At 36.7% G+C, this 12,167-nt stretch overlaps 1 protein-coding gene across 3 annotated transcripts in view; it reads right to left on the bottom strand.

The window, feature by feature from the left end:
* Zfc3h1 (zinc finger, C3H1-type containing) overlaps nucleotides 1-12,167 on the bottom strand; it is a 56,585-nt gene that overhangs the window by 19,148 nt on the left and 25,270 nt on the right. For all 3 annotated transcript variants that reach the window (XM_087557249.1, XM_087557250.1, NM_001432363.1), the window contains 14 exons: nucleotides 11,319-11,528; nucleotides 10,987-11,151; nucleotides 9,045-9,182; nucleotides 8,411-8,532; nucleotides 7,930-8,079; nucleotides 6,463-6,637; nucleotides 5,846-5,977; nucleotides 4,915-5,457; nucleotides 4,711-4,820; nucleotides 3,378-3,509; nucleotides 3,158-3,279; nucleotides 2,188-2,289; nucleotides 1,862-1,981; nucleotides 546-729 (listed from right to left, as the gene is read on the bottom strand). In XM_087557249.1, the coding sequence (XP_087413375.1) occupies nucleotides 546-729; nucleotides 1,862-1,981; nucleotides 2,188-2,289; nucleotides 3,158-3,279; nucleotides 3,378-3,509; nucleotides 4,711-4,820; nucleotides 4,915-5,457; nucleotides 5,846-5,977; nucleotides 6,463-6,637; nucleotides 7,930-8,079; nucleotides 8,411-8,532; nucleotides 9,045-9,182; nucleotides 10,987-11,151; nucleotides 11,319-11,528 (2,405 nt within the window). The remainder of the gene's footprint in view (nucleotides 1-545; nucleotides 730-1,861; nucleotides 1,982-2,187; nucleotides 2,290-3,157; nucleotides 3,280-3,377; nucleotides 3,510-4,710; nucleotides 4,821-4,914; nucleotides 5,458-5,845; nucleotides 5,978-6,462; nucleotides 6,638-7,929; nucleotides 8,080-8,410; nucleotides 8,533-9,044; nucleotides 9,183-10,986; nucleotides 11,152-11,318; nucleotides 11,529-12,167) is intronic.

Here is a 12,167-nt window from a genome sequence, read left to right as displayed (position 1 = left end):
TACCTTTTTCTTTTTCTTTTCATTACATCAGGTATATTGCCCTGTAAATTGTGGTAGTGGTACCAGGAATAAAAAAATTAAGGAATTTTTAACTTTTCAAAAAAAAAGAAAGGAAGAAAGAAAGAAAGAAAGAAAGAAAGAAAGAGAAAAAAGGAAAAAAACCAAAATCTCCCTCTAATTCCAGTATCTGAGAAGTAAAAAGAGGAGGCCCTGCTCAAGGGCACCCTCAACTATACAGCAGGTACACCAATCAACATTACATGAGACCCTGCTTCAAAAAAGTAAAGCACTGAACCAGGCGTGGTGGCCCACACACGCAATGTCAGCACCAGGAAGTCTGAAGCATGGCTGCATGGGCCACCAAGTGAGGCTCAGGCTAGCCTCTGTTACAGTGAGACCCTGCCTCAAAAACAAAAGACCCCATTGATAATAGTAAGAAAACCTGATGACCATTGGTGAAGTAAAATAATGAATAAAGATATAAACCTAGTGACCACAGGTGACATAAAGATATAAATATTTCATAATAATTTGAAGCGACCTACCCCTCATTTTGATTCAAGTACTTGTATGCAAGCTTGAGCCAAAGCTGTACATGTGATGGATTTTCGAGTACACTTGCTTCTAAGTTAGCAATGTCATCAGTTTCACTGGTAAAATACCTAACATCATCTGGAGTGACAACAGTGTCCAGAGCTGGAACATTTATTTGGTTCTCTGGTCGGAAGGCTGTAAGAACAAATACCATTAATTTTCTATCTTCAACCACTCAAGGAAAAAACTTTGTTCTCATCCCTAAAGATTCTAAACATCCCTAAACATTGCAGGTAATGACAGGTAATCAAGTGATTTTCAGCTCTAAAGTAAAAGTGTCAGATAATTAACCATCCAAACCTAGACACTTCTAAAAGAAAAAAATATTTCAAGCATAAGGAAAATAAGAATAAATAGGACTCAGCTAATAAACTAGAAGTATGGTGTGCTGGTAAACCATACTAAGTTTATAATGCTAATTATGTTAAGTTTAAGTGATCATTCACTTATAATTCACTGATAATTGAAAAACTGAACTAACAGTTAAAATGCAGATATGGTGGTGCACGCCTATAAACTCAACACTCTGTAAGTAGAGGCAGGAGGATTAGGTGTTCAAGGCCAGCCTTGGCTACATGAGACTTTGGCCTGAGGGAGGAGGAGAAGGGGAGGAAAACCATATATTAAGTTAAAATTTACAAAATATTTCTTCTACATCTCAACTACAGAACTATTACACAAACATAGATAAGCACATGAGTCTACCTAGACCTCATTATTAATCCACAAATAGTGAAAACTAGAAATAAGAATGAAAGATGTACTCAACAAACACACAGACACACACACACACACACACACACACACACACACACACACGTTTACTGCATGTCAGAAAATAAGACTCCAAAATAAAGCAATAATGATGTTGTTGTTGTTGTCGTCATCATCATCATCATCATCATCATCATCATTTTCATGTGCTGTCAAGGACACAGGCAAAGCAGTGATTTCCAACTGAGGCTGTGTTCACCCCACCAAAGCATGTTTGCAAATACATGAGACATCATACTTATTAAAGAGTGTTCCTCCCTTTTATTGGGCAAAGAACAGTAATGAAAACACCCTGCAATGTCAGGATCAATTCTGCACAATGAATATTGAAATGAATATTACTGAAAACACAAAGGGCATCACATTTAGGACAGTGAAAAATACCAATGATACAAGTTTAAGAAAACGCATTTATAAACTAGGCTAAAACTGTCAGTATCCTGACGGCGAGAACACAACTGAATAATCCTAGATCTCAAATGGCGTGACTTACCATACTTAATTGGTCCTGTAGACTGCTCATCGTCACTACTGCAGCTATTCTCTGATGCAGGTTTTCTACAAAACTTGGGCTTCCATTTTCTTTTATCTTTGTAAGTCGTAAATGGAGGTGCTAACAGAGATAGAAGATATTGTTAATTTATGTAACTAGTATTTTTTTTATTATTTTAAAGACTTTAAAAGAGCTACAGTTATTTGATCATGGTAGGAAAAGACAACATTCACTTTAAAAACATAATGTTAGCCTGCAGTCATACAGAAATGAGAAACACACATGTACACATATGCACATATACACATACATACATACATACTTACTATGACCTTTACTTTCATTAACATTGCTAACAAGGAGAACAGCCATCTGGTCCATTGACATTCGGTCTTTGTTTACTCCAAAAAGTTTTTCAACATATTTTTCTGAAAATAATAAGGATACTATATTCATTATGAAAATGTGGCTGCAATAACTGTGCTAGTGAGAGATTACAAAGGAAAGAGTAAGACTTAAACTATGCATAGCACCAGTCAGTACCATCTATGATCTATCAAAAAGGAAAACCTATGGTTAGCTTAATTACTCTGACAAATCCTTCCCACCATACCATAATATAAACTAGGGTTGGCAGTTCGGAAACTAAAATGAACTACATTATTAAGTAAAAGTAGAATCCCAAATGAAGAAAGACAAAGTAATTTCAGTGGATAGTGATGTTTTTAAAAAACTAGTAAATGTTAATTCCTTAAATCCAAAAGACTTATTATTTGGCACCAAAATCTGTGGAGAAATTCAACAACAGCAGTGTACAAGTGTTTGCTAGTAATCCAGGATTTCTACATCAAATTTTATTATTTTTTACTTCACTACAGGATTTAAGAGGCTAAACCCATATTGACTCTTAGTCCCAAGCTTTTGAAACCAGCAAAGGAAATCAAAAGGCTACGCTAGAATTAACAGTAAAATATCACACAAATGTTATATATTTTCTTCTTAGCTAAACCACTTAAATGACTAAAACACTTTCTATAACAGCAATGATCTGTTAAATCTCTCTCTGCTGTCAGAGCTACTGGCCAGCACTTACCATTGAAGTATGACTAGTAAATAAAGTGTGCCTTCATTTAAACTTCCCTTTAAAAGCCAATTAGTGGTCAGTGACTACTGTTTTCGATAAGGCAGATCTAGTAAGTGTCATGGGTATGTATTAAATTATTAGTTGTTTAAAATACCATAAGCTGTGCATGATCATTTTAAATTCCCTAAGTTCAATACGAACTCTTTACAAACCTGTTGCAGAAGCAATTTCCTCATCAGTGCTGGTCTCTGAACAGCCAATCAAGGATAGATTATATGACAGAATGTCCTGGAACAACTGTTTCCGGCTAAGTGTATAGTCTTGTACATGCTGCCTAAAATAAAACAAGAGCACAAAAGATAACTGTGTGCTTTCCAAAATCAAGGAAATGTGGCTTTCTCTAGAAATTTCTTTTGAATAAATACTACTCACCACTGACAATCATCATCATTACATGTCCCTGCTAAGTCAAAACGGCAGAAACACTGATCTGGCTCAATCATATTGCTGTACGACACTGAACTTAGGGGAAGTTTTTCCTTGGTTCGGTAGTAAGGACTAAATCTAGAAAAAGAATGGATAGGCTTGTTAGGCAGATGGATAGAAAACTAGACATCTTAAATTTTTCTTTCTCAGTTAAGAGTTCTTTACCTGCTTTCTAATCAAAGAAACACTAAAAGTAACTAGAACAGCCATCATACAAGTAACAGAAATAAGCTGCTTTTGTGATGGGCAAATGAGAGACGTCATGTTGGAAACCGAGTGAGGCAGTGCACAACTGTTTCTCAGCATTTGGGGGGCTGAGTTCAAAGAAAGCAGAGCTAACACAGGGGGTCTCCATCTCATTTAAAAACAACAAAACAAAAAACCCCACACCAGACTTGGGAAGCATTCAGAGGTAGAGCACCTGCCTAGCATGTATGAGGCCCTAAGTTCAATTTCAAGTACAAGTAAACAAACAAACTTCAAAACTACCTATAATATAGAAAAAATATATAAATACTACTATATTCTAACACCTTTGTCCCCACCACACAATAAAATGCTGTCCACTGGCATTTGTCCACATTACACAGCCTGTATGAATGCCAGGCTATGAGGCTGCCCTACCTAGTAAGTGCTCTGCAACGCTGTCATAAAACCACACCCACTCAGCAGTCACAACATCTAGCATTCTGAAAATGTGGTGGGACACTAGCCACCTTAGAACATCTAGGTCAACATCACAGAGGCTGACCAACAACAAATGAAGAGTGCTCACATTAAAAATCGTCCCTGAGGGGTTGGGGATTTAGCTCAGTGGTAGAGCGCTTGCCTAGCAAGCACAAGGCCCTGGGTTCGGTCCCCAGCTCCGAAAAAAAACAAAAAAGAAAAAAAAAATCGTCCCTGACCAGGAAGGGCAGCATACACCTATCATCTTAGTGCCTGGGAGGCAGAGGGCTGAGGATTACTTTAAGTTTGAGGCTAACAAAGCAAGTTCCATTTCAGCCAGAGCTGAGTACTGAGATTTTATCTTGAAAAATACTTATAAATCAATGAATAAATAAAAATTTTCACAAGACTCTGTTCCTAAAATACTTAACAGAAACCTAGAATTTGAACCCATAGAACATGCTAAGACTTCCTTTTTGATAGGATTAGAGGACAACAGCAATTCACAGTTTTTTCTCCTATACTTGTTTTCCAGTGACCATAATTCAACTGCTTTTATTAAGACAGATTTAAGAGAAAGCATTAGGAGCCAGGGTAACTATCTCTTCTATACCTGTAGGATTTAAAGACTAGAAGAGGGCTCTGGTAAGGTCTAAATGGACATGGCTTCACTTCTGTTGTTTTACTCTGTGCTGTAACAAAATCCACATCCACAGAGATCTCCTGCAAAAGAACAACCGAAACCACAATAATTCCAAAGACAAGTGAGGCATTAAACAAACTCTACATTTTATAGAAAATATGAAATGCCACTTACCTGACCATGCAAAATGTTTTCTGTAATACCTGTGGTAGTTTTTAAAATCAACTGTTTTAAGCTGTCAGCTTTTGAATATAATTTTTGTAATTCCCCTATTTTTAACCCTAGAAAAAGTTCTGGCTTTTCTACAGTACTCTTACTGAGTTTGTTTACACACTCTTTGTTAGGTGTGTCAGTGTGCTTAAGGTTGGGTTTAGTGAAAGAATTGGACTCCAGGAATGATCTTCTTCGTTCTCTGTTCGAACCTGACAAAACTTCATCATCAGCATCATTTTCTTCTGTGTCCAAGGTTAATTTATCCTGTGTCAGATCATGAAGGGAGGGTTGAGGTAAAGAAAACTCAGGTTCCTCTTCCACAACGGGAACAAGGTTTTGTTGTTCCTTTGCTTTGAGGGCTCTGGCTTCTTTTAACTTTTGAATTTTCAAGGCATATTCATATTCTAGCTTTTGTAATCGTCTTTTTTCCATAGCAATTAACTCTGCTGAATGCTTCCTTGGACTTGATACTGGAGAATTATCCAGTCTCATCATTTTGTTTGGCTGTGGGAGAAAAGTAAATATTTTATATCGTTTTATGCAATCATACACGATTGCTTACAAGATAAGTGTGGTATCACTAGAATACTATACCAACACTATAAAACCAAACTGATAACGAGAGTGAAACAATTTAGCAAGTCAACACACGTTTGCAAGTTAATCTGTGACCAACAAAAACTAAAACCAACACAAAATAAATTTTAAAAGCATCCAAAATATAAGAATCATTTAAAAACAAACTCTAGATTATACAGATTGAATAATAATATAATCTGTTCTCTCTGAAGTTGAACCAAAGTTGGAATTACTTTATACATCTCTTAGTTTAGAAGTACCATTAAAAAAATAAAAGCCCTGCTTTCCAAACATTCTCCCACAGGCAACTTACTCCAAGGCGATCTTGCTCCAGTTTGCGTTTCCCTAGTTCTTTACTAGCCACCGCCTTGGCCCGAGCAAGCTCTTCTCCATACTTCAGAGTCAAAGCTTTCTTAATGGTAACACGCTGTTGAACTCTATGAATCTGAAAATAGAAAGCATAAGTTAAAATCTTCTGAAATATCCTCTCAAACACAACAGCTTTGGAGGTATTCAACTCAAAGTAAAAATATCCTAATAGTATGTCTCAATAAAAGACCATAGTTACATGTATGCTGATGGCTTAGGTTCAATTTTTCTCCCTTTGTTTTAGAGGAAAAACAAAAATAAACAGGCAAGCAAACAACAAAAGCAGCCTGTGTAAATATATAGTACTAGGTTTGGAGGAACAGCTCAACAGTTTACTGATTTTCCAGAGGACCCCAGCACCTGAGTCCAGCAGGCTGACAATTCCCTCTAACTCCAGCTCCAGAGAATCCAATGCCTGCCTGACTTCATATGGCAGACACCAGACACACACACACACACACACACACACACACACACACACAGAGGAATAAAAGCAACACTTTTTAAAAAACACAGTAAACATCAGACTACAATATTTAATTTTTAAGAAAAGAGCATTACTTGTTCTTGGAGCTTCTTCAAAAACATCCTGTTAACACTGAGGATTTTCTCTGCTGCCTGAAGTTGTTCTGTAAGTTTTGTAATTTTTGCTTCAGCATTTCGAACAGACTCTTTCTTCTTGGCTTCTTGCAATACTAGATTTTTTAAAACTGATTCATCTTTAATCAAGAGAATCCTGAGTGGTAAATAACAAAAGTCTTATTTTTTTCCTAGAACTAGCAGACTAACACCATCAAAACAGAAAATTTTCAAATTAATAACAATAATGTATTTTAAGAATTATCTTAAATGCATATAATTTGAAAGATACAACTGAAGACAAATCCTACATGTTAAAAAATATAGTTTAGCAGAAGAGAAACATCCAAAACCTAAACACCTCCAAATATATCATGCTCAGAATGCTTAATGTCTGCCGTCTGGTTCAGAAGGAAAGAGCATGAGTTTTACAGTGCTCCTGGTGCTTTTAAAAAAAAAAAAATCACAATTACATTAATTTTCATGATTCACAAAAAGAAGGCCTAGGGTCTGAAACATTAGAAATGAGGCTATGAACATGTATTCCTTTTCCTTAAGGACCTCCAGATGACTATTTAAAAGCTTGCCTTTAAAAAGTTATGATGCTATTTAAATATAGACAATTCTAAGAGTTAATTTAGGAGTACAGACAGCATGAACATTACTCATTAGACCAGAGAGTAACTATTTCCAACAATCAAGTCCACTTTCAGTAATAGAAGTACATTGGATAGTAGAACATACCTCTAATTCCAACACTCCAGAAGCAGAGGCAGGAGGACTGCCACAAATTTGAAGCCAGCCTTGTCTACTACACATCAAGTTCCAGTTCAGCTAGGGCTACACACACCTCAAAAATAAACAAACACACGCGTGCGCGCACACACACCGCTCAATGTAAGTTATAGAAATGTGCTTTCTCTTAAAAGACAAAAATATGCTTTACAATGAAGACGTTCTAAAAAAAAAGGTCATCTAAAAATTGACGATATTCTAAACAAATTCAAAGTTCTTAAGGTTATAAAATGAGGAAATTCACAAACAATTTTAGCAATGGATAAGCTTCAGTGTGACAACCGTCCTTAAATGTCTTGGTGTCTCTTATTAAAATATTAATTAAATTCCTCTGCATAAATGTATGAGTCAGTAGAACGAATAACTGCTATAGTCCTAGCAGGTGTAAGAATCTGTGATCCAGGAGTTGCCAAGCACCTCCCGTGCCACATCCACACTCTGTTCTCACACCTAACTAATCCCTGTATGAGGATTTTAAGACCCTAGGGAGGAGAGGATGGTACATGTTTGCCACTGATCAGGAGTGGGGAGACCTGTGGTGGGAAAAATTGTAATCCTATAGTAGTTACGAATGACATATACAAATATAAATATAGATAGATATATATCTCCCAATCTAGGCACATATTTAATCAGACACTGAATAAAACTCACTTGTGTTTTTTAAGCTTTGCTTCTGCATCTGCAACTTGCTTAGTAACCATTGCAATTCTACCAATCCCATCCATTTCCACATCTGAGTTTGCTGGGGACGATGAACTTGTCTTCAGTTGATCTGATTTGATCAAACGTTGTTTCTCACGACTAAATTGAGAGAGGAATTAGGCCAAAGAGTAAACCAAAAGCATTTTCTTTAAAATGTACTTTTGTGAGACACATGTTAATGACACTGACTGTATAACCAGTATATGGACTTGCCGTTTGCACTCAGAACTAACACGGCGGCTCTTGTGTGCTCCCTAAGCTGTCTGTATCTCAGTGCCTCACTGCATTTAGGGTAACGGATGACTGACTCCCTCTGTATAAACCATAACATTAACTCGATAACTAGGATAAATTCAGAGTCCTGGCTTATATAGGCAAAAGAAACTTTAGCAGAAACTACCCTCAAGTGAATCACATAAGACTGACTTACTTAGCAATCTCTTCCTTTAACAATCTATACTCAATCTTCTTTTCTTCAGGCAAAGCTTCAGGTGTTCGCAGGGGGTCATTTTCTTTTTCAGATTTTGGAGGTACTTTGGGTTTTGAAGCTTGCTAAAAAAAATAATAAAATTTAATTTAATTTAATTTAATTTAAAAGAAAGCATTTAAAGTCTTATCCTCACTCTTCTTTTGAAAAACTAAACTGGCCAGTTGTCAACTACCCAATTACATAATCTACCTAGGCAAAGCTATTCCTTAAACTACTGAAATAGAAAACACCCTGAAAGGGCTTAAACACTATAGTTTTTTTTCTAATTGAAAACTGGTGTTTTAGTTAATATAATACAATGCTGAACAACATTTAGTTTCCCCTGTACACAAATGAACCCACTTTACTATTCTGAAAGTGAGTAACTAGAAACACAAAGGCAATTTTGAAACAGTAAAATCTACCTCATCAACAGGCACTTCACTACATAAGTGTCAAAAGCACAAATACTGTTTCCACAAACCATTGTACTTAAAATGCCTGAACTCTATGGTCTAATGTTTTCAGAAACAAAATTAACTTCGATGATGGCTAATACACCAACTGTCTTTCAACATTAATTATAGCTCATTACCTCTGCAGTTCGTCTTGCTTCTTTGATCATGGACTCTAAGCCACCAAAGACACTACTGGTTGACTTGGAAGCTTCTCCATCAGACTCACTATCATCTGAATCATTCAGGGTTACAACCACTGATTTATGTTTTGGAAGCTACAAAAGCAATGTATTTGTTAACCATGGTAATAAATGCATTTCTTTGTTTTCATTTAAAAAAAAAAAAAAGTGTCTGGGGGCTTTAAGAGCACTCACTGTCTCTTCTTCCTGAGGTCCTGAGTTCAATCCCCCACAACAACATGGTGGCTCACAACCATTTATAATAGAATCTGATGCCCTCTTCTGGCATGCAGGCATACATGTAGGCATACATACAAACAGAGCACTCATACATAAAATAAAGAAATCTGGGGTTGGGGATTTAGCTCGGTGGTAGAGCGCTTGCCTAAGAAGCTCAAGGCCCTGGGTTCGATCCCCAGCTCTGAAAAAAAGAACCAAAAAATAAATAAAGAAAGAAAGAAATCTTCAAAAAAAAAAATGTATCGGTCTGTGTGTATGGCACATGTGTATGCAGCAGGTGGCCTTGGAGGTCAGAACAGTTAGAGCTGTTTTGAGCAGCATAACATAGGTGCTACAACCCAAACTCATTACAGAAATAGCAAGTACTCTTTTTTTTTTTCTTCTTTTTCTTCTTTTTTCTTTTTTTTTCGGGGCTGGGGACTGAACCCAGGGCAATAGCAAGTACTCTTTACCACTGAGCAAGCTCTCTCCAGCTCCCCGGGAAGAATATTTCAATTCTTTTCATTATTCTTTGAAAATTAAGTGTATAGCTTCATATACTTTTTTAGACTCTTTCTATATCAACACACAAAAAAATAACAGGCTCCACCTAGTATGTGGTGGCATCTTCTGATTACACTCTATTATATCCCCAATATGGGTTATAATCCAAGCATGAAACACAGTCTACATTTTCCAGACATTACAATAATCACTTCAATAATTTTTTTCTTTCTATAAAGAAATATGCTGCCATCTGAATTAACTCAACGAAATCATTTACAAACTTTGTAGACTGACTACAAATACAGGGTGATTGACCAAAGTTAGTCATCCTATCAAAGGAAAGATTTCAGCTTGACTTTCCTCTATTTATTTTCTTTTAAAGTCATTAGGAAATAAGATTTGTAAAAGTTTCATTGCAACCTTTATCTTCTAGTGCTGGGGACTGAACCCAGAGCTTTATATGTATTCAGGAAATCACTCTCACCAAGCCACATCCCCAGTTCTTGTTTTTTTGTGCAGACTCATTTACACAGCCCAAGTAGAATTCAAACTCAAGCTTCCAATAACTATATGCCACCTGACTCAGATCAACTCCTTAATGAACATCCTAAGTAAATCTTCCATTACAGTATGATCTCTGGCTGAAAATATGAAAAAGTTATTTAAAAAATGAGCCAGGTGGCTTGGTGCAATTCCTACTACTCTGAAGGCCAAGGCCTGCCTGTGTAACTTAGTGAGATGCCCAAATTTAAAAAAAGAGAGAAAAGGTTAGGGATATAGTGCTTTGGTAGTATGCTTGCATGTTATGGGGGAGGGTCTAGGTTCAATTCTCAGTCCTATTAAAATGTTTTTAAAAAGCAAAGAATTTTTAGGTATTTGTTAAAATTGATACCAGAAAAGGCTGAAAATGGACCAATTTAAGTTCTTTAAAAAGAGCAGAGCAAAGAATAACTATGACACTCTGAGCAGAACACATCCTCAAACACACCATCACCAAATTCTACCAATCTTCAAGGGAACATACTGCTCTTACTTCAAACTTCTTTAAAGTTTTTCATTTATAATTATACAAGTATTTTTGTATATAAATGAACTAGGTGGTAGAGACAGGACAATAAAAATAATTCTAATAAGCTATTTGAATAAAAGTATGAAGTCTTATGTTTGTTTTTACCGAGATCACAGTTCGTGGAAGACGTGGTCCTCTGTGAAACTTTGGATTCTGTATCCTAGGCTGAGATACTGTATTAATACTGACTATTGATAGATTGCTTCTTGACAAAGGCTGAGAATTGTTCAGAACTGGAGGTGAAGGTGGGTCGCTATTACTGGATGCCTCCTAATAAGAAAAAGATGAACATTTCCAAATAATAAGACATGCCTGTCACCTTTAGACATCTGGAGCAAAATAACATGAGAAAAACCCAGCAGCCCTGAAAGAGGCAGCTGAGAGCATCCTGAAGCTAGGCGCAAGGGCACCACCTAGAGGGGCAGGAAGTACATTACCTCTGGCTTAAAAGCTCTTTTATTTGCTAGAGATTTAAGTAGTTCTTCTCGAAGGAGCATTTCTTCCTCCTCTTCTTCATCAGCAAACGGGGGCTTTGGAGGCTGCTCTGGATCTTCAGGTGGTAGAGGTGGCAAAGGCGGAAGAGGAGGTAGAGGGTCGAGAGAAGCACACAGGCCTTCCCCAAACGGCTGGCTCAGAGACGGCACAGACTGGGTTTTAAAGAAGAAATCATTTAAATTCAAATTTTATTAACTTCAAACATCTCTGAAGAAATACTAAATCAGAAAAAGTAAACTTTTATTTAGTTGTTCTATGTATACTGATGTAAATGTTATATACATTCAACTCAAAGCTAGTGCAGAATTTAATATTCAACAATTAAAATGTTCCTTTGCAATTACAACCTTTGAAACATTATAAATTTCACAGTAATTACACAGATACCTCTGCTCCTGCCCCTATCTACAATTAAAATTCTAGACAGTAGAAGAATTCAATTAGACAAGGTCATTCTCTTCAGATCAAATCAAGTTATTTAAAAAAAAAAAAAAACAGTAAAACTGGGGTTGGGGATTTAGCTCAGTGGTAGAGCGCTTGCCTAGCAACCGCAAGGCCCTGGGTTCGGTCCCCAGCTTGGGGGGAAAAAAAAAAAACAGTAAAACTAAAATCAGTAATGTATTTAAGTTAAAGTATGTATGTATTTGTAGACAAGGGCTCACTGTGCAGCCCTGACTAGCCTGGAACTCACTATGTAGACCAGGCTGGCCACTGAGAGCCAACTTAGAGAACCACCTGCCTACTCCTCCCATCCCCTGGCATGTATTATCACACTTAGGGATAAATTTTCA

This window comes from Rattus norvegicus, chromosome 7 (assembly GCF_021556685.1).
Source record: "Rattus norvegicus strain SHRSP/BbbUtx chromosome 7, alternate assembly SHRSP_T2T, whole genome shotgun sequence".
NCBI lineage: Eukaryota > Metazoa > Chordata > Mammalia > Rodentia > Muridae > Rattus > Rattus norvegicus.
The sequence above is the reverse complement of the archived record's forward strand: the minus strand, read 5'-3'. Positions and strand labels throughout refer to the sequence as shown.